Source organism: Dipodomys ordii, unplaced genomic scaffold, assembly GCF_000151885.1.
Source record: "Dipodomys ordii isolate 6190 unplaced genomic scaffold, Dord_2.0 Scaffold45, whole genome shotgun sequence".
In the NCBI taxonomy this organism is placed as follows: Eukaryota; Metazoa; Chordata; class Mammalia; order Rodentia; family Heteromyidae; genus Dipodomys; species Dipodomys ordii.
In genome coordinates this window covers 9,870,381-9,891,974 of record NW_012267261.1, presented here as the reverse complement: position 1 = coordinate 9,891,974, position 21,594 = coordinate 9,870,381, and the positions used below count along the sequence as shown (strand labels likewise).

Here is a 21,594-nt window from a genome sequence, read left to right as displayed (position 1 = left end):
CTAAGGAACAGTGCTCAGGCCCAGAGTTCAAGCCCCACGATAGACAAAAATAAAAAAACAAAACAAAACCCACTAAACTAAAAAATATTTTTCATACCTCAAAAGATACAATGAAGAATATAATAAGATTTTCCATGGAATGGGAGAAAATAGTTGCCAATCACTGATCTTATAAGGAACATGTGTCTGAACTATATAAAGAACTATTTCAACTCAATAATCAAAAAGACATCCCAATTTTAAACTGGTGATGGATCTAAGACATTCCTTTAGAGAAAATATACACATGGCCAATAAACATACGGAAAGATGCTTGGTGTCATTAGTTATGAAAGCAAATTTACATTTTTAAATGTAAATTTTAAGAAAACACAATGAGATACTATTTCATACCCATTAGGGTGGCTGTAAGCATACATCTCAGTACCAAATGTTGGTGAGGGCATATTAAGGTCAGAAGCCTCATATATAGGAGGGTGAAATGATGTGGGCATTTTAGAATACTGTCTAGCAGTTCCCCAGTTAAACCTAGAGTTACCCTATTAAGTGATTCAACTGCTCAATATATACACAAAAGAAATAAAAACGTGTTCATACATTGCACATGTGATTATAGCATCATTATTTATAATAGCCAAAAAAGGTGTTTTTTTAATATAAATGTCCATTAACTAATGAATGGATGGAGAAAAAGTAGTGTATCTGTATAAAATGGAGAATTATTATTTGGCCATAATAAGAATTTAAGGACTAGGACTGAGGATATAGCTCAGTGGTAGAGCACTTGCCTATCATGGGCAAGACTCTAAAACTGCCTGGAAAAAAGAAAGATAGAGGAAGAGTTAATGCATGCTGTTATATCAGTAAACTTTGAAAATAGTTTTGTAAGTGTTGGAAGCCACAGCAGTTGTCAGCAACCCAAGCAATATTTGAGGTTTATTATTATTATTATTAGGTACTGAGGTTTGAACTCAGAGCCTCTTGCTTACTAAGCAGATAGATGTTTTACTGCCTCCTACCCTGTTTGTGTGTGTGTGTGTGTGTGTGTGTGTGTGTGTGTTTGGTTTTTTTTTTTCTTTGTTGGTCGTGGGGCTTGAACTCTGGGCTTGAGTGCTGTCCCTGTACTTTTCAGCTCAAAGCGAGCACTCTACTGCTTGAGCCACAGCCCCACTTCTGGTTTTCTAGTGGTTAATTGGAGATGAGTCTCACAGATTTTCCTGCCCAGGTTAGCTTTGAACTGTGATTCTCAGATCTCAGCCTCCTGAGTAGCTAGGATTACAGGCATGAGACACCAGCACCTGGTTTATGTGATATTTTTTAAGATAGAGTCTTGCTTCCTGTTCAGGCATGTGCCTAGACAATGATCCATCTATCTTGGTTTTCCACCATAACTGGATTTCACTTGCACATTACCACTCCCATCTTCTTTTCAGACTTTTCTGCCCAGGACTGGCCTAGAACTGTGGTCCTCCTAATCTCAGTCTCCCACAAAGCTAGGATGACAGATGCTTCTCACCATGCCCAATATGGGTTAGAAAGCAGTCTTATGAACTTTCCTGCCTGGGCTGTCCTCAAAATACAATCATTCTGTTCTCAGCCTTTGAATTAACTAGGATTACAGGTATGTGCAACTAGCATCCAACATGGACTCTTACTGTTGAGATCCACCCCCCATAGGGTATGACTCCAGCAGAACTCAACAGTGATCAAAAAGAAGGTGGATAACAGTATCCATTGGGATGGACCTGGGAGTCAGGATGCTTAAGAAGTATGTACTTCTTGGAATGACAGTAGTCTTGAGGAACTATTAGTTTGCATGGCCTTTCATGTTGCATATGACCCAGAACCTTTATTTCTGTGATTGTAACCCTAAAAATGGAAATAAAGTCCCTTCCTGACAAGAATAATTGTGATCCACTTATCTGGGGGCTACACTGTGGTTCCTAAGTCAGGCTGTTCAGGGAACTCTGTGATTGCAAAGAACAGCATGGAGCACCAGCCAGCCTATTCTTACCAATGGAGCTCAACAGGATGCAGTGTTTGTATCTCCACAAGCAACCTTGTGGGTGGAATTTCCCTTTTTTCCCAACTCAGTAGGAGAAATAGATTTTATTTTCTGATTTACACAGAACCCATTTATGCCCTCTGCTCTTGGCAACCATCGTCAGCATGAAACTTGAGTGATGGAGGAAATGGATGGAGTATGCTGAGACCATGGCTCTAACTTGGCTGACCTGTGTGTGTCTGTGTGTGAGACACCACACCTCCACTTGGACTGCCTCCTGCAGTCAGCTGGGTGCTTTAAAAAAATCATATCTGGATCCAGCTACTCTAGATCCTTGTTTAACTATACATGATGGAACCCAGGAAATCTGTACAAGAGTGAGAAGCAATTTGAGAATCGTAGGTTGAAGTTAAAGACAATAGCCAACTGCTGTTCACCCTAGGAACAAACTCTAAAACTACTGAGACTTAGCCTGTAGCATTAGTTGGAGGTTAGGCTTCCCTTGGTTTCAGGAGTATCCTGACCCAGAGAGTGCCTACCTTTTACTACCCCTACTTCTTGTACCCCATCAGCTCTTCTAATGCCTCCTGTTCCTTCTCCATCTAGTTTCTCATTGGTCCTGTAGGGAGATAGACGCCTGCTCATACAGAAAACACAGGGACAGTCCTGAGTATAGGCAGAGGCTTCTTGGTGTCACTCGAGTGCACAGTACTGCCTTTTCTGACCTTGTTCTTTAGCCTAGTTCCTTCTAAAACACTCTGCTGAACTGACCCTCAGGGTTTGGCTAGCAGCTCATACTTCTGTCCCAAGTTTGGCACTGGCCTGGATCCACATTCTCCCTTGATCATTTACACTTTCCACCCTGGCCCTAGATTCCTTTCCCCTTCTGCCTCACTTGTTTCTCTGTCTACAGCCTGTAGTACCTCTCTTCTGGCTCCCACCAGCTGCTCTCCAGGGCCCTCTGTCAGCATGCTTCTTGCCCTAGGTTATTTATGGGGTACTTTCTGTGTTTGCCCCCTGAGCCTCATAGATCACCCACACACTTACACATATGATCCACAGGGCTACCTACTCACTGCCAAGGAGTTAATCTGTCTGAAATGCAGCCAGAGCTGACACATGCCCCTTTTTTGAGGTCTCCTGGAGTTGAATGAACGACATCAAATGGCCCGTGAAACCTAGTGCGTCAGACGAGGCTGTGAGGCAGGACATACTCATGAAATATGTATAATAATCAGCAGCAGCAACATTGCAACATGTCATTCTGGACATGGGTAATAACTGCCCTGAGAAGGAAAGAAGCTGATCAAGGACCTACAAGCAAGATGTTTGCAAATGAGGAAATTTGCAATGTGAGAAGTCAGAGCTGGTGGGCCCATGGGAGGGAAGCAGTACAGGAAGCAGAGGTCAGAGTTTATGATACAACTAGAGGCCTGGAAATGAGAAAGGGCTAGAGGATTTCCTTTAGCAAGTTCTTCTGGCTCGTTTTCACTGCCACACTGGTCTAAGCTGCCATCATTTTTTCCCCTAGATTGATGCAGTGACTCCCTTTTGGTCTCCCTGTGTCTACCTTTGCATCTCTATAGTCTATTCTCAACACATCAGTTCAAGTGATCATGTCTTTCCTCTGCTTACAATGCTTTTTTTTTGCGGGGGAGGGTGGTTGTGGGGCCTGAACTCTGGGCCTGGGCACTGTCCCTCAGCTCTTCAGCTCAAGGTTAGTGCTCTACCACTTGAGACACAGTACCACTTCCGGCTTTTTTTTTTCCTGTGTATGTGGTGCTGAGGAATCGAACCCAGGGCCTCATGCGTGCAAGGCAAGCACTCTACCACTGAGCTACCTTCCCAGCCCTGCTTACAATGCTTTAACATCTTATCCTTCTCAAGATAAAAGCTCAAATTCTTTGAAATTGGTTCTACTTAGTGCAGGCCCCAGTTACCTCTTGCATCTTATCCTCTTCAGCTTACTTACCCTGAGATGCTTCTTGTTGTTTCTTGACCCACCAAGGTTATTTCTGCCTTGTGGCTTTGGCCCTGCTACTGAGTCTGCCTAGAGCCTCTTCCTCCAGAGAAGCACATGGTTTCATACCTCTCTCACTCCTCTTAGCACTGCTATCTCAGAGAAGACTGCCTTGATTTCTCTTTTGTAACATTCTCCAACCCCTTCATACCCTTCATTTTCCCAGCAGTATTTTGTGAAACACTGAAATAACTATGTAGTAAATCTTCATTAATTTATTGTCTGACTTTCCTACTATATTGTAAGCTCCATGAACATAAGAATTTTGTGTTATGTCCCCTGATTTTACATGCCCTGTAGTGTTCAATGAACAAATGGGTGGATAGATAAATGGTAGAATAAGACATTTAGGATTGCAAGTCAAGATACTAACTAAATGGGCAAAGAATTACCTTCATCTTGAGCTGTCTTATGGATCTGTTTCCCAGAGTGAGTGGCCTTGGATTTTCATGTGGAGATCATTGCTTCAAGGAGGGAGAGGACAGGAGAAGTCCACCTATTGGTCCTCTGCCAATTCCAGAGAATTGGGAATGCCAGAGCAAGTAAAAGGCTTAATGGAGAAACTTCAAAGATGATATTTTATTGAATGTTCTCTTCAGGTGTCCTATTTCTTTGGGATATGATTTTTAGTATCATTGAATGAAATTTCTCTTTATCATCTTCTATCTCCATTGATGGATGTGCTTGGCCAGACCCACTATTCTCACATTTAAGGCAAAGTAAAACATTTCAGTGGGTGTGAGCATGAAGTGCCAACCACATCTCTGTATTTTCTTCCTCATTTGTGACCTTAGGCAAATAATTGAAGTTCCCCAGGGCCTTACCACCTTACTTATAAACAAAGTCTAAAGATAATACTTTTGCTGAGAATGTCCCAAAATGAAATGTAGTCCTGTGTTTTGGGCACAACATTTGACACAGTGTTATTCTTAACAAATGTCCATCTACTGTTGTCAGGGTCAAAAATGTTAGAAGAAATAGTCCTTGTTTGGCAACTCCTTGGAGTTCCCAACTGTAGAAAATCTCATACATTCATGTGCATCCCATTCACCTGGACTGCCTTGTTTAAATGAAGATTTCATGTTGAAGGTAGAAGAGAGGACTGGTGTTCTGCTTTACCAACCAGCTTTCAGGTAATTCAACTATCACAGACCACACTCTGGCTAGATGCTGGGTCCTCTACTAGAAAGGCCTAGAAGATAAAATACTCATAAACATGCTTTCTGAAGTTTCGTCATTATCTTCCATTTCAATGTTAAAGGCAGCTTAAAATGACTACATCCCCACCTAGAATAGCTGGATTTTCCAAATCATTTTTTTTCCTTGCTGATATTCCTACATCTGATGCCAGCTATACCCATACTTCCCTAACATTGCAATCCTACAGAGAGGCCTCACAGAGACATTATCCCTCCAAGGAGGTTTTACTCAAAGCTGAGAAAGGAGGAGATACTTCTCTTTTTCCTTCAACCTGCTTCTGGGTTTCTATGGCCCTTGGACATATGGTCAGCACTTGTTTTTGTGGCTGCTTAATGGTTTGTGAGGCAATTGCTGGAGGAAACATCCCTGCAGCAAGCCAGGCCAGAGGGACAAAAGGCCTCGTGGGCCAGTATTATCATGCTAAGTGCCAGGCCTGTTCCTGCTCCTTTCCCCTCTCTAGCCAACAATGACAGATGGCTTCCACATGGTTTGACCTACTGTTCAGGCAGACTTGACCAGATAGCCATCCATCAGCTGCCCAGTTTGCCCCATTCCCACCCCCCCAAAAGCACCCTGTGGTTTCAGGAAGGCAGAATATAGAGGTTTCATTTCAAGCTCATCACATGTTCTAGCTGTTATAGTACAGTTTCAAGCATGGACAGTTCTTATTCCAGATGTTCCCCTCCCGGTGTCCATATGTTGTTGAGGTGGGATCAGCAGGTTTACATGGTTATGCTAAACTAATTAATCAAAAGTTGATGTCTTAACAACTCCAGGACTCAAAGTGGGCTTGAGACTCCAAAGATGTAAATGGTGCACACGGTATTATTAAAGGAGGCAGAAGGAGAGGCTGAGCTCTCCGTGGCTTTAATCTTTCTTACTCATATTGAAAGTTACTTACAGAGCATCTGAGAGCTCTATGAGGCATTCTCCAAATACTTCTCATAACTCTTTTTGAATGTAACAAAATAAAAATTTGATAAGCTGCTAGGCACAAGAAAAAATATAGCAGTAGATGAAGGGGTTGAGCAGCGTAGGAACCAATCAGGAGACCTGAGTTCTCTCCCATTCATCGTCTTTGTTTGTGACTTCAAACATGCCATTTGATTGATTTTGTATTTTCAATTATCTACCAGTTATATTCAAGAAATACCTGATTTCCTTCAATTCGCCTAAATGAGATTGTTACATTAGCTTTGTTTCTGGAAGACTTTTAAATTACATGATTTTTCATTCCTTATAAAAGCAGTGCTCATTAAAACTTGACCATTTTGGTATATATTCCTTAATTTAAAAGAAATAAAAGCTTTATCAAAGTCAAATGAGATAGAAAAATGTAATTAAAATTTTGAATGGGTATAACAGCCTCATCCATTAAAGATGCATTCATTTTTAATTTATTATTTATTTATTTTGGTTGTGGAGCTTGAATTCTGGGCCTGGGTGCTGTCCTTAGCACTTCAGCTCAAGGCTAGCGGCTAGCGCTCTACCACTTGAGCCACAGCGCCACTTCTGGTTTTCTGGTGGTTTATTGGAGATAAGAGTCTCACAGACTTTCCTGCCCTGGCTGGCTTTGAACCAAGACCCTCAGATCTCAGCCTCCTGAGTAGCTAAGATTACAAACGTGAGCAACCGGCACACAGCTTTTTTAACTTTAAACTACCAAATCTCTTCAAATTAAAAATTAAAAATAATTGGCATAATGGGGTAGAAAGAAACTAGAAACAACCTTTGTGCCTTTCTAAGAAGAATGAGGACTTGGAGACATACCTTGGTGGTAAAGAGCTTGCCTGGAAAGGCCCTGATTTAGATCCCCAGTACCACAAAAAATAAAAATGAGGAATGAGTTGGATAATATTCCTCTAGCTCTATTACCCATAGACAACTGAATTTGATTATTACCTTTGATAAAGAAGAATATCCTCTGTAGGTTTTTAATGTATATATTTTCTTTTTTATTAGTTTTAAGTAGTTTTATAAGGACACATTCTTTTCTGATTATTAGTATATTTATATGTTTATATTAAAAAACTAATCTATATGAAAAGAATAGAGATTAGAAAGAGAGCCCTAAATATTGGTACAAAATAAGCACTCATTAACTAATAATATTTAGGGTACTTTCTTGGTGTGCACATGTTTTTTCTTTGTTGAGGTAATACTATTTATATGTGTTCTTGGCATTTTTATTGAACATTTGGCCTGAATGGTTTTTCTGTATGCATTGGCTTTGTTTCCTTTCCCATGATTTTTGAATTTAGTCATGGTCTCCAGAGCGTGTGACTAGAACTGAGCCCCATTAAGGAAAGTGACTTGAAAGTAATGGTTATGCCTCACCTCCTATGATGATTGTACAGACAGATCACCACTTTAATTTTCATAGTAATAATTAAAAAGATGTAGCCCCATTGATTGTAATGGAACTGAGAACTGCTTGCTCTCTTTGAGACTTCCTATTGCCTCCGTGGAGGGGACAAAAGATCACATTGCCCTTAGGGCACAAGATGAAGCGCCTCTCCACATCCCCCACCCACTCCTCATAGAGAGGAAGGTTCCATAACCTTTGTGATCCAGACCAAGATAAACAGAAAAATCTGTCCTCTTCAATGAGGACAAGATGTTCCCACTTGTAATTGCTCTAGACATAGCCAGAGCAGTTGGAGGTGCCTTAAGTCTATTCCAAGATACAGATATATCTGTTTTTCAACTTCAGAAGTGGAAGGACATTGCTTTGAGCTTGCCTCAGATGAACTCTGGTATCTTTGGGGCAAGGAAATCTTGCAGATAATTCAGGGCATTAGCACTGAACCAGAAGTATCTGCTGAGGGTCTTGGGGAAGGGCCGTGATGGTAAGTAGGACAAGGTCCTGATTGGTAGCTAGAGCAGTTCTGATAACTAAAGGACTGAGAAGCATGGCAGATCCTATAGCAAAGGCCTCTTTCAGGAATAGATGGAACATTGTGATGTGCTCCCTGTAAAATACAATGTGATACTGAACTACTTTTGACTCTTGTTGGAATAGCTGAACAATTTTTCTGTTTGTTGTACTTTTCACTAATACTTTGATTGGCTTGCACAACTTGTTGAGTCAATCTGCTGGAACTGGATGAGAGAAAATATATGACATCCATTACATTAATGGTCAGATGCCAGGCTATCTACTTTTATCTCATGTAACTTACTGTTCTGGTTTAGAGGGAAGACTGAGGGCCACAGGAGTATAAAGTTCACTCTTAACATTTAGGAGTCAATTGAATGGGATTCAGATAATGTGCATTCTTGGCAATGATCTTCCTTTACAGTCACACCCTGGACACAAAGTATAGTTACCAAAATCATAGCTTGCTTCAAACAATTATTTCAAGAATCATTTTCTTCTTTCAGAGTATACCACAGAAGAAATCTCATTTACAGAAATCTCATTTTTTGATGGAAAGTTATCATTATCTTGTAGATAACTGAATGTTTTTGTAGCCAGCAGGAGTAAGCCAGGAAGCAGGTTTGATGTGGGTGCCCAGTAAGCAAGCCTGAAATCATCAAGAGTGTACCTACTAGTTCTTTAAGGAGAGTGACTGCTCCATTCGTTTCAATTGATAACAGCAGGAGACAAAGGACCTTTCATCTTGTCATCTCCAATTAATGACTTTGGGAATGAAGCAATAAAACTGAGAAATGTGTAGGTAGTAAAAGTGGAGGCAGAGTGCCAATATATAGTTTCTTTTTTTCTAGGGAAATATTTTTTGTATGTTTTTATATTGTAAAAATGCTGTACAGAGGGGTTACAGTTACATGAGCAAGGTAATGAGTACATTTCCTATTGAACATTGTTGCCTCCTCCTTTGTTTATCCCTACCATCCCTTCCCTCCTACCTCCACAACTACTGCCCCCACCAAAGTTGTAAAGTTCATTTTCAACATAGTGTTTTGTACATCTCATAGGTCAATCTGTATCCTTATTTAAGCATTTTGTTTTTTCCCTTTCCCTCCCTGAATTAGAGAAGTGCATATACAAGATGCAGGGCACCGACATCACATACAATGAAAACAGGGATTATACTGTCAGGGAGGAACATACAAAGAAACAAAAAAATCACATGGTACATTATAAATATGTTAGAAACAATAGCAAGAAAGAAAAAAAGATATTTGTGTCCCTATCTTGGGGTTCATTTTGCTTAACATCATTTTATATGGTTATATGTACATAGCTTTTGGCCTTTTCTGCTTATCCTACACATGTACTAGTTACTGCAAATAAGGGAAACCATGGGACCTATGTTTCTTTGGGCCTGGCTTACTTCACTTCATATAATTTTTTCCAAGTCTTTCCATTTCCTAACAAATGAAGTGAGGTCATTCTTTCTGATAGAGGCATAGAATTCCATTATAGATAAACCACATTTTCTTAATCTATCCATCTACTGAGGGGCATCTGGGTTGGTTCTGTATCTTAGTTATGGTAAATAATGCTGCCATATACATAGTTGCCTTAGTATGGCCTTGCCAATATATAATTTCAAGTTAGCAAGATTTTGCTGAAATTTAGTTATTTCTCCTGCTTGTGACCAAAATGATGAGAGAATAAACTGAGGGGAATTATGATGGTCAAATGACCAACACACTGTTGAAGGCGTACTGCATTTTATAGAGTAGACCACAGATACATCTCAGACTATGCCAGACTTTAAATATTAAAATCATAATCATAGCACTGCATATGTATGGGAAATTTAATAAAGAAATTTTGAAGTAAAAATTGAAGAAGATACTCATCAAGGCAGATTATTATTATTAGTCAAGTTATTACCTTCTGAGCCTGAACAGCTGAAAGCAGAGGAAGGGACTGAAGTGCAGGAGGAAGGAAGGACAGCTAATCTTGGGTCAGGTGGAACCTGAAGAACTTGCCCTTAGTGCTCATACTAGATGTCAGTGAGCAAAGCTGAGATGAGGTGCTACAGCCCACAGAGAGTAAGGTTGGGTTCTGTATTCCTCTAGAAAAAGCAGCACTCACTCTGTTTTCTCAGAAATGGTAGCTCTGAGATTATTTCATTCACTTCCCTCATTTATTAGGTGAGGAAACTGAGGCACAAAGGACTTAATTAGCATCTTAGGTGAGTTCCAGAGATGGAACTAGAATTCATCTCTCTTGACTTCTGACCCACTGACTTTATGCCTTAACTGATGAATTCATCAGTAGATGAAAAGGCATTTGAAGCTAGCAGGAGAGAATGCAAGAGCCAGGCAGAAGGTTGAGGGTTAGAGAATAAGCTGGTTGGAGAAGATGGTAAAAAAGCCAAAATATCCACCCCTGCTTGCCATGTCCCATGGACAAACTACTCCCAAAGGTTCCTTCACAGAGGAATAACAGTCACAAAGAAGTCATTGTACTCAGTAACAACTGCAGTGTAGCACCTATTTGCCTATTTCTCTCAAGTTCTAGGATGGAGAAAGAAGATGATGAACTTGGGCAATGAAACTTGCCTGTGGGTTTTGGTTTCTGAAAAACAAGGCATCAGGAAGAATAGTGAGCAAATTTATGAGTCAACATCCTGTTATCCCTCTATTGTGAGAGAAGCTGCCTCAACCTCTTTTGTGAAACATAATTGTTAGTTTTAATAAGATATTTCCCTGCCCACTGATAAGGAAACAGAACATTTACTGTGCTAGTCTTTAGAATGTGATGTAACTCTGGTCTTTTTTAAAAAATGTTTGTTTGTTTTCAGTGATCAGCTATGATTACAAGTTTAAGGGCTGAAGGAGACCTGGGAGAGCCAGCCACCTCCCCACCCCATTGAATACAGGAAGCCCTTTCCCAATATCTCTGCTAATGGCTCAGACCTCTTCCCTCAGAATCCTCACAGTGACTTGCTTCATTTTGTTTTAAATTACAGTTATTTGAGGATTTGTTTTAAGTCTCAGCTGTGGAACCCCTGAGGGCAGGGAGTGGGTGGGCAGGAATTCTATCACATTTTTCTTTGATCTCCTACAGCCCCCAATGCAGAACCTGGCCCACTCTCCATAAATATTTGAATGAGTGACAAGCTGTTAACACTCTCTAGAGGCAGCCACAGTGGGATACCTCTAATAGCTACAAAGTTCACCTCCTCCTGTTCTCTGGGTGGGAGGAGAATGTAAACAGCCAGTGATGACAAAGGGCTAACAGTCATAGCATGCAACTAGGGACAGGGCAGTGTCTTGCTTACTGTTTTCCTTGAATCCCTTTCTCCAGGATAGAAAACCCAAGACTGGGTGGGTAAAGCTGGATAAATTGAGGGTCCCAGGATTTGAATCAGTTTAGAAGGATAGCTCTGTCAGGCACTGTACGTATCCTAACTATATCCCCTCAGCCTACCCACCCCTTGGGATGGGCTGGTGTGCTGATGGTTCCTATGTGAAGTGACAGCTTCCTGCCATGGTAGCTGTCTGACCTGGGAGTGTGTAGGTTAGGCAGGACGCGTCAGGGACTTACTTTAAGAGGGATCATCAGCCATTGAGCAATGGGACATGGTGCATAAATACCCCCAAATTCTTCACCCTCAATGGGATAGCTTGGGAGATGTGTTTTGTGGAGTCACTGAAAAGTTCTCAAGGAACCAAGGAACGAAGCCCAGATGCTCATTGCACTAGCCCACTAAGCAATTACAACCCTTACGCATTTTCCCTTCTTTTGAACATCTTGGGAATGTGCCCAAACAAACTATCTGCCAGGAGTTCTTGTCTCAAGATCTGTTTGGGGGAGAACTTAAACTATGACGACAACAGGAGCAGGAAAATTAGGGGAAGTTTTAGTGTTATTCCCTTAGAAGGCAAAAATATTAAAAATCAGTACATGCTTTTCTTCCACTTACAAGTACAGTGGGGTTTTTTTTTCTATCAGCTCTATAAATAGAGTTTAATTTTCAGTAGAATTTGTGTCCCAGCTCAGAAAACAAGGTTGATAATGATGTTTAAATCTTTGAAAGATAGTTTTTTTTGTAACCATGGCCAGTGATACTCTAGCTCTATTAGGGAAATGCGCAGTGTCAGAAAGGGGTTCAAAATAGAGCTGGCATATGTGGGGGAGGGAGAGTCATTAGACACCAGGATGAATTAGTGTTTAAGTACCTCACTTAACCTTTTAAACTTCCACAGAGACCTTTTAAATTAAGAGACCTTATCAACCTGGCCCAGGTTTGGGATGGAGTGCTTGGAGGTTGGGGACAGCTGAGATGAATGGGGAGCCGGAGAGAAGTAGGAAAGGAAAATAAAGAGCCTTCATTAAACCCGCCGAATATTAATGAACTACACCTGAGCTAATAGAGCCTAGAGAAAATGCTGTTGCTGAAGGACATTTATTATCATTAGAGATTTGTACTACTGAAAGAGTGAGGGTGTGAACAGCCTTCCTTCCCTGTCCTGCTGCAGGCAGACATTGTGTGATTCAGAAGAGCTCCCTGTGGATGCCACAATATTATTTGGCTGTTTTGACACCTCAATTAATAGGAGGCAGCAGTTAAAAATAACCAGGATCACTACTGTCTTGTGTTTATGGGGGTTTTCTTTCTCTCCCTTCATGAGAGGGTTTTTTTCTATTTTTTTCTGGCTTAGTAGGAACCAACACACACACATGCTCATGAATTTTTTAATTGGTGAGCAAAGATGGGCCTGAATGTAAACAAAACACAAGATGAAAGGAGGCAGCAAGGCAAGAGAATCCCTACAGATGAATTTTGGAGATACCTGTAGAAACCTTTTGGGATCTGTGGGGAAATGTTCTCAAGTCAAGCACGCAGTTATAAGAATGAGATCCACAGATTTTATTTTTAGTATGGAAAAATGCTGTGGCTCCAAATGTTGTCTTACGTAAGTCCCAATGCTGATGGCTAATGCCTTCGCTGTTTGGGCAGGGAGTGGAAAGATGGGAAGATGGGAAAATAGGAGAGGTATCTGGTTTGTGACAGGAAGATGTAGATTTTTCATGTTTCCTTTACCTTCTTTGGCAATCACAATTGCCTTGTTTAGAGGACATTAATCCCGGCAGTATAACCTCTTGTGAGCAAGGGTAATGTCTTGCTTGGCCTCCTTCTTTTTGCCCTGGTCTGATCCATTGTTTCCAAAGAATCCTCTTGGGAGGACTGTACAACCCTCACCTTGAGTGATTTCATAAGTTGATTGTCAAGATTATATAAGATAGTCTGTATAAAGTGAATGCATTTATGTAGAATAATGGCACAGAATCTGTGCTGGTTTCCCAGAGTTAAACATCTCAGTTAACTGTACTTACTATCTGCCAAGTTTTTATGTCATACAGAAAACTGTCCCTTGGGCCTGATACAGCTAAAACAATATAGTGTGCACTGATCTCCGTCAAACTTTTTTGTGTTAGGAAAATCCTTTCCCCAAGTATTCACTCAGCCCCAAAGTGCCCAGTGTTTGACTTTTCAGCCTGTCCTACTAAGTGTTCCCTCTCTTTTGCTTTCTAGAATGCCTATGTCAACATCAACCGCATCATGTCTGTGGCTTCCCGCCTCTCAGAAGCCGGCCATTACGCTTCCCAGCAAATCAAACAAATCTCCACGCAGTTGGACCAGGAGTGGAAAAGTTTCGCAGCTGCCCTGGATGAACGCAGCACCATCCTGGCCATGTCGGCCGTGTTCCATCAAAAGGCTGAGCAGGTAATGGAGGCCCAGAGACCTGCTGTGGCTACTGGGGGTGGGTAGGGTGCAAGGCCAAGGGATGGCAGGAGCACCGACCTCTTTACAAAGAGAGGCCCTGCTGTCACCCAAGCACTACTAAAGAGCTGCAGCCGTAACCCGAGTTCTGTGTTGTCACTGGTACCTTTTGGTGACTTTGTTTTTTCATACAAGTAAAAGTGGATTCAAAAATCTGCTAACATTGTGCTTGGTATATGTGTGTGGCTAATCTCATACGGCTGTTATAAGGCTATGACTTGACCAATGAAACAGGTAAGGTACCTAGTGTCAGAACTAAACGATGGACATTACTGTTTCATAGACTATCCTGGTATCTTTTCATTTTCTCCACCTTTGTTTCTTATCTGTAGCTCTAACATACACTAAAAATAAGTAGATGTTACACATCAAGCTTCCCCTTACGCGTTGGTAGGAATCTTTCTCTGTCTTTTCCTTTTCTTAAAAGGTAGTAACTGGCTCATTCTTAGGACCAGATGGACATTGATGGCCAGTCTCATCCTGTCTTCCACTCTCTCACGGTCACACTTTATTCAAGGTTTATCCAAATTGGCAAGGAGGCTCCGTGCTTCCCTCTTTATCTGTGGCTTTCTCTCCTCAAACTGACCATTGTTTGAGAACTGTTAGGAGACTCTTACCAGGGTATTACAGAGAAATCCCAAGGACCTGGAAAAAGCTGCTTTTCCCACGGATAATACAAGAACGTCAAGTTGCTCTCAGGTTCCTCTGGAAAGTAGTTACTACTGAAGCAAACACTCAACAAAGATACTTCTGAGATATCAGCACGTATTTGCAATCCGATGCTGGATGGCACCTGGCACTCTTCCAGAATGGCTGAGAGATGACCTGATATGTCAAAAGACATACCAAATAGAAAACCAACCATAACAGCCAACAGTCTAGAGGCGGAGAGCTGTCAGTGACACCAAGACAAGCGGTCAAGTCATTGCAGAAGAAAACAAAGGACCCTGCTGGGGCTAGCTTTGTTTAATATTTTCTGACTTGGATCAGAAGCAATTTTATTTGTATCTATTTTTTAATGCAGTTTCATCAGGTATTACTAGTCCTTCAGGGAAACTCGTAAACCATACCTCTGTTTTGCTGTGGATGGGGAAAAAAAGAACTTAAGACTATTTTTTCTATGCATTTATTTAGCAGCTCTTTGTTGTTCTCCTATGGGCTATTCTAGGCAATGAGATAAAGAGGTATTTAGGCAATTAATTTAATAGAGCTGTGTACCCAGGCGAGAGGAATCACAGACATTCCAAACTGTGGGGTGAAAAATGATTTACATTTTAAAGGTGTATTTTTCCACACAGTAAATCTAAGTGATTTCAGATAGCTTGCCCTTTGTGCATGGAGCCACAGTTTTCCACAGTTGTTAATTTTAATTTTTAAAAAATCTGATGTCTATGAAGATCTGTGTCTATATGTGAGGTCTCAGAAGCCATTGTCACCAGAGGCACAGCAGAATGTGTCCTCCTACCCTGTCCTCCCTGTTCCTCCCTGCTCAGGGATCTGGCTTAAGTGGGAATCCTATTGAACATTAGAGCTCCATCCCTTGGCCAGGTGCTGGTGGCTCATGCCTATAATCTTCGCTACTCAGGAGACTGAGATCTAAAACATATGGTTAAGGCAAGAGAGTTTGTGAGACTCTAATCTCCAATTAACCAGCCCAAATCTGGAAATGGAGCTGTGGCTCAAGTGGCTAAACACTGGCCTGGCCTTGAGCAAAAAAGCTAAGGGACAGCATGTAGGCCCCGAGTTCAAGCCCTGGTACCAGCAAATAAAACAAATACACAAAAAAATAACCTTCCACCCCTGTGGGAACAGTCTCTACAAGGTCCCAGGGGCTCATGGCAGTGCTGTGGAGATGTTCATTGCTTCTATTCATATCTCAGGGTACACCCTATGAAGCATAGGTGGGCAACCTCTTATTCCCCTTCCCCTTTGTGTACTCTTCTGCATGACTGTGAGTGTGCATGGATCAAAGAGCCTTTGTGTGTCCATGGCTGTGGTAATCTGTGTTCTTACAGCTGTGTGCTGTACTTAGTAGGTGTAACCTCTTAAACACCCAGACTATTTGCCCTGCTCCCCAGTTTCATAATCAGTGTCTTTGTAGAAACTATGCCTCTCAAACAACAGTCTGTACTGGTCTTTTTTACTAGGGTTTAGCTCTCTTCCCATTGCAGGAGACTGTCAAAAATCCTCATGCTTATTTCCAAGCTATCTGACATAAGTCATCCATTCCTTACCCTGGTGTTCCTCACTCACCCACCTGGCATCTCCTTCTAGTTCCTATCAGGAGTGGACGCCTGGTGCAAGATGTGCAGCGAAGGTGGCCTACCATCTGAGATGCAGGACCTGGAGCTGGCAATCCACCACCACCAAACCTTGTATGAGCAGGTGACCCAAGCCTACACGGAGGTGAGAAGGAGAGGACAATCAGTGGGCTTGGGTGGGTGGGAGAGCATTGCCTTGTGAACTCTGGATTAACCTGGATGAGTTTAGAGAAGCATTTTGCCTTCTCTCAGAGGTATGCTTAGGAATCATCAAATCTGCAGGCAGAAGCAAATGCCATTGGAGACATTAGCAGGGACCACTCTAGTAAGCAGCTCATAAAAAATGCCAACTTTCTCACTAGAAGATCCAAAGGAAGATATGGGGTAGAGATCAGTGTAGTAAAGTAGGATGCTGTTACAGATGTGAAATACAAACAAAAAAGGCCCATCCACTGAATAGCAAAGTTGAGAGTGCTTCAGGCTGAAAAAGGGAAAGCTTCTTGACATTCCTGCTTGAGTAAAAGAAAAGGGCCACATGCCTGCATCTACAGGGACATTTGCAAGTAGGTTGTCTAGCGGACATGTGTTCCAGGAGGGACTGAAAGAGATGGAAGAAGCAGCAGGTCAAGCAAGGAGGGGAAGCAAATGTACTTCTGGCCTCTTGAGCAACATCGGTGAGAGGATTGCTTATTAAAGTTCCCAGACCATGGCAATTGAAAAACAGTCTTCTATGTCCCACTCCAGACTGGAACAGAATGTTAATTTATGGAATCTAGAACCTTTATTTTATTATCAACTGTCCTGAGTGAGTTTGCTGCTTGTTGAAGTGACTTCTGGGTAAGAAGTAAGAGCTTTTGCTAGAGTGAAAACTGGGTTTGAATCTTGGCTCTCTAGTTCTCTAGAACTAGACTTTACCATTCTGAGCCTCAGATTCTTGTGTGAGGTAAAGAGGTGATAATTACCTTTTCCTTGGGGCTGGGAAGGTGGCTCAGTGGTAGAGCGCTTGCCTTGCATGCCTGAGGGCCTGGGTTCGATTCCTCAGCACCATATAAGCAAAAAGAAAAAGAGCTGGAAGTGGCGCTGTGGCTCAAGTGGTAGAGCGCTAGCCTTGAGCTGAAGAGCTGAGGGACAGTGCCCAGGCCCAGAGTTCAGGCCCCACGACAGGACCCAAAAAAAAAAAAATTACCTCTTCCTGGGGTAGTATCAGGGATTGTAAAGATGTGTGTGTGTGTGTCTGTCTGTCTGTCCAAGTAGAAAGTACAAATAAAATTGATATACTTACAATGTTTACACTTGTAAATGTGAGGATAATTAGATATACAGACACAATGTTTCTTCTGACTTTTTCTCAGGCTCTAGCAACGTGGATCTTACAGGTTAGAGGTAGGCTCTGCCTCCTACAGATGTGAAGACTGAGGGCTGGAACTCATATTAATTCAGATTTCCAGGACTGGCCCTGCATCTCTAAACACCTGGCGTGAGAAATAAAGCCCAAAGAAAGCATTTTATTACAGGTTTACTGAATGGAGCTGTCCTGAGTTTGGCTACAGGACATTTGTCTTTCATTATCTGGAGGGCATTGCCTCTGTATTCCTCCCAAGAAATAAATTATGGGAGATGGAATGACAGGAGTTGGGGTGGAGGATTTCCTCCTACCTCAACTACCCTCCACTGTAGTGCTTCTCCATTGAGGGGTTAAACCCATCTCCCTCTGGCCTGAGAGGGATTCTGTAGCCACATAAGCAGGATTGCCGGTTGCCAGTCTGGTGTGTTTTGGACACCCAGCCAGGCCTGCAGTTGGGAAGGGTTGCAAGGCTGCAACAGTTCCTGATTCACCATCATAGGGAGACATGGAAACACACCCCCTTCCTATTCTGTTGGTAGGAAGAGAAAATCACTTCAACTTCACAAAAAATTTAACCAAATTAATTTACTTGGTCATAGAATTCTTGTCAATTCTGTGGTGCCCACTGCTTTAGATTGTGAAGGCCCTCCTTCCTGGGTACTCTGCCAAGCACTTACAGAATCTCTGATATTGACCCTGGAATATCACTTTCCAGAATTTCTGGTGTCCCAAATTCCAATGGCAGGAATAATAGGATGCCACCCCAACTATGCCACTTCTACAGGGGAGGCTGGGAGCCCAGGGGCATGGCTGGAGTCTCCAAAGACTTATTCTGTGTATTCTAGAAATATGCTTGTCAAGAGAAAGAAGGGGGTTATATCCAGGGAAAAGATACAGAAAAAATGGATGAAAATATGAAAACAAAATAGCAAGGAAATAAAGAGGAAAACAGGAGATGGGAAAAAAGAAAGTCTTGATGGTGAGGATAGAATCAGCAGCTAATACCATGTGCCTGTCTTAAAATCAAGCACTCTCCCTGTGTCAACTCATTTAATACTCACATAACTGGATGAGGTAGTGCAGTTGTCATTACTCTTACAGACAAGCAAAAGGCTCAGAGCCTTTGATCACCTTTGAAGAAGATTGATACCAGATAGATGAAGCCAAAGAAAAAAGAGTAGGAGAGGTTTACAGTGGTGACATATTTGCCTTCATTTCTAAAATGAAGTTCTATTGTTGACAGTCCTTGAGTCACTCAAGCACCTACTGTGTGCCAGACTCTGTCCCAGCACTAGATATAGAAGGCCAAGTGCTGTCCTCAGGCAGCTAAAATGTAAGAGTAGAAGAGGGTCTCACAAACTGGCACTCCTAGAAGTCTGGATGCTCTGCGCTCCCTCCCTCCCCCCCCCACACACACACTCCAGGGTTGTTGCTAAACGCCTCAGCAGCTGTGACTATCCAGCACACTGATGTGTGATAAGCTTGATGGAACTGAGATTCTCAGGCCTAATCAGGGACACCCCCTTACCTCCCAGGCAGACCTGCCTTGTCTCTTTCTGGGCCCTGTGCGCATCTCATTTTCCTAGACCTGGTTTGTTTTTTGTTTTTTTGTTTTTTGTTTTTTTGTTTTTTGGGTCCGGTCGTAGGGCCTGAACTCTGGGCCTCAAGGCTCAAGGCTAGCGCTCTACCACTTGAGCCACAGCGCCACTTCCGGCTTTTTTCTTATGTGGTGCTGAGGAATCGAACCCAGGGCCTCGAGCATGCAAGGCAAGTGCTCTACCACTGAGCCACCTTCCCAGCCCCCTGGTTTGTTTTTTGTGTTGTTTTGTTTTATTTTTTTTTTTTTACCGGAACTCCCTTCCTTCCTTCAGGTCAGCCAGGATGGTAAAGCACTGTTGGATGTGCTGCAGCGCCCACTGAGTCCTGGGAACTCTGAATCCCTCACAGCCACAGCCAACTACTCCAAGGCAGTGCACCAGGTGCTGGACGTGGTCCACGAAGTGCTGCACCACCAGCGGCGGCTCGAGAGCATTTGGCAGCACCGCAAGGTGCGGCTCCACCAGCGGCTACAGCTCTGTGTTTTCCAGCAGGATGTACAGCAGGTAACAGTTTCTGCTCCTGGCTTCTGTCCCACAGTGCCGATGGACCTTGACTCCCTTACCTGGTGATCAAGACTGGGGAATCCCAGATGGACCAGAGGATAAAGGGTATTTCAGCCCCTACCTACAACCCACATCCTGGAAAAATAATACAGAAAACACCAAACAAACAAGACTCCTTAATTATGTGCTTTTATTATTGTTATTATTAAGGAGGTATGCAAAAGGATTACAATTCCATTAATCAGGTAATAAGTACAATGCTTCTTGGACAATGTCACCCCTTCCTTTGCTTTCCTCCTATTCTTCCTCTCATCCCTGCCCACAAGTTGCATAGTTCATTTTTTTTTACATAATATGTATTGAATACCATGACTGTACATACTTCTTTTTTATTATATTTTCAAATTGGGAAAACTTGGGTTCTAAACACAAGGTCTTGCACTTGCTGAATATATGGTCTGCCATTTGAGCTATAACCCCAGTGCTCCCTTAAAAACAAAACAACCCAAAAGTTTTCAGAGTTTTTGTTTTGTATTGTCAGTCGTGGGACCTGAACTCTGGGCTTGGGTGCTGTGCCTGAGCTCTTCAGTTCAAGGTTAGCGCTCTACCACTTGAACCACAGTGCCACTTCTGGCTTTTTCTACTTATGTGGTATTGAGGAATCGAACCCAGGGCCTCATGCATGCAAGGCAAACACTCTACCACTGAGCCACCTTCCCAGCCCCTATAATCATTTTTGAGGTAGGGTATTAATACTTTTCCCACCAGGCTGGCTTTAGACCATGATCTTCCTACACCTGCTTCCTGTGTAGCTAGGATTACAGATAAATTACCACACTCAACTTGTTTGTTGAGATAGAGTCTCACTTTTTGTATGTTAGCCACAAACTACAATCCTTCTTCTGACTATTGCCTACTGTTGATTGTGACAGCTTTTTACTATGTAACTCAGGCTGGTCTTGAACTCATGATTTTCCTACCTCAGCCTCCTGAGTGTCAGATTACAGGTATGCAACACCTTGGTCAGTTAGGCATGTGCTTCTTGCCTGAGAAGATTGAGATGAGCCTTCTCACTGAGTGGTGTTGGAAAAGGAGACTCAGCCTTGTGGTTATATAATACACTGTCTGCCCATGCAGACAGTGTGACTGCTTGGTAACTTAGGGGCTGTCAGAGTTGGACCCTACCTGACCCTACTTGTCCATTAGGACAGGGTCCTGCCCAAGTGAAGGTGACATGACATACAGACTTTCAGATTTGCTGACTAAGCTGAGCCTGCCAAGGCAGATTTAAAACATGGGCTATTTTCCTCTGTGTAGTGCATGCATAGATATTACTTCAGTCTTTATCTGTCTCTTTGTATTACTATCCCAGTTGTGGTTTTTCCTTCACTGAAGACAGTAGACAGCCTTGCCATAGATGCCCTTTCAAAGGAAAAGCTCATTTTTTTACAACTTGCACTTTCTACTTCTCTGTCCTTGGGGACCCTGGGCACTATTCACAGAGGACTGGTGAGGGAAGGGCCAGGTAAGAGCTGGGTGAGATCAGGGCCAGCTGTCTCCCTCTGAGTTTTCTGTAGGAGGCAGGCCACAACATCTGTTTGCATACTTTTCTGTGGACACTTGTCTAATTTCAGGATCATAGACAGGAAATAATGAGCCACTCAATTTCCATACTTCTGTGCTATTGACCAGGTATAAGTCCAAAATAGTGCAGGATAGACCTAGGAAAGTTAAGTCCCATGTGTTGTCTTGATATCTGTTGTTGGGGAGGGACCCAGTGTTGGGTGACAGGCAAGATAGGAGATGTCGGGCTGGGAAGGTGGCTCAGTGGTAGAGCTCTTGCTTTGCATGCTCAAGGCCATGGGTTCGATTCCTCAGCACCACATAAGCAAAAAGAAAAAAGCCGGAAGTGGCACTGTGGCTCAAGTGGTAGAGCGCTAGCCTTGAGCT

General features: G+C 42.5%; 1 protein-coding gene across 4 annotated transcripts in view; it reads left to right on the top strand.

Moving 5' to 3' along the window:
• Positions 1-21,594, top strand: part of Kalrn (kalirin, RhoGEF kinase) — a 531,501-nt gene that overhangs the window by 205,152 nt on the left and 304,755 nt on the right. For all 4 annotated transcript variants that reach the window (XM_013019466.1, XM_013019467.1, XM_013019468.1 and 1 more), the window contains exons 7-9: positions 13,688-13,879; positions 16,211-16,342; positions 19,414-19,644. In XM_013019466.1, the coding sequence (XP_012874920.1) occupies positions 13,688-13,879; positions 16,211-16,342; positions 19,414-19,644 (555 nt within the window). The remainder of the gene's footprint in view (positions 1-13,687; positions 13,880-16,210; positions 16,343-19,413; positions 19,645-21,594) is intronic.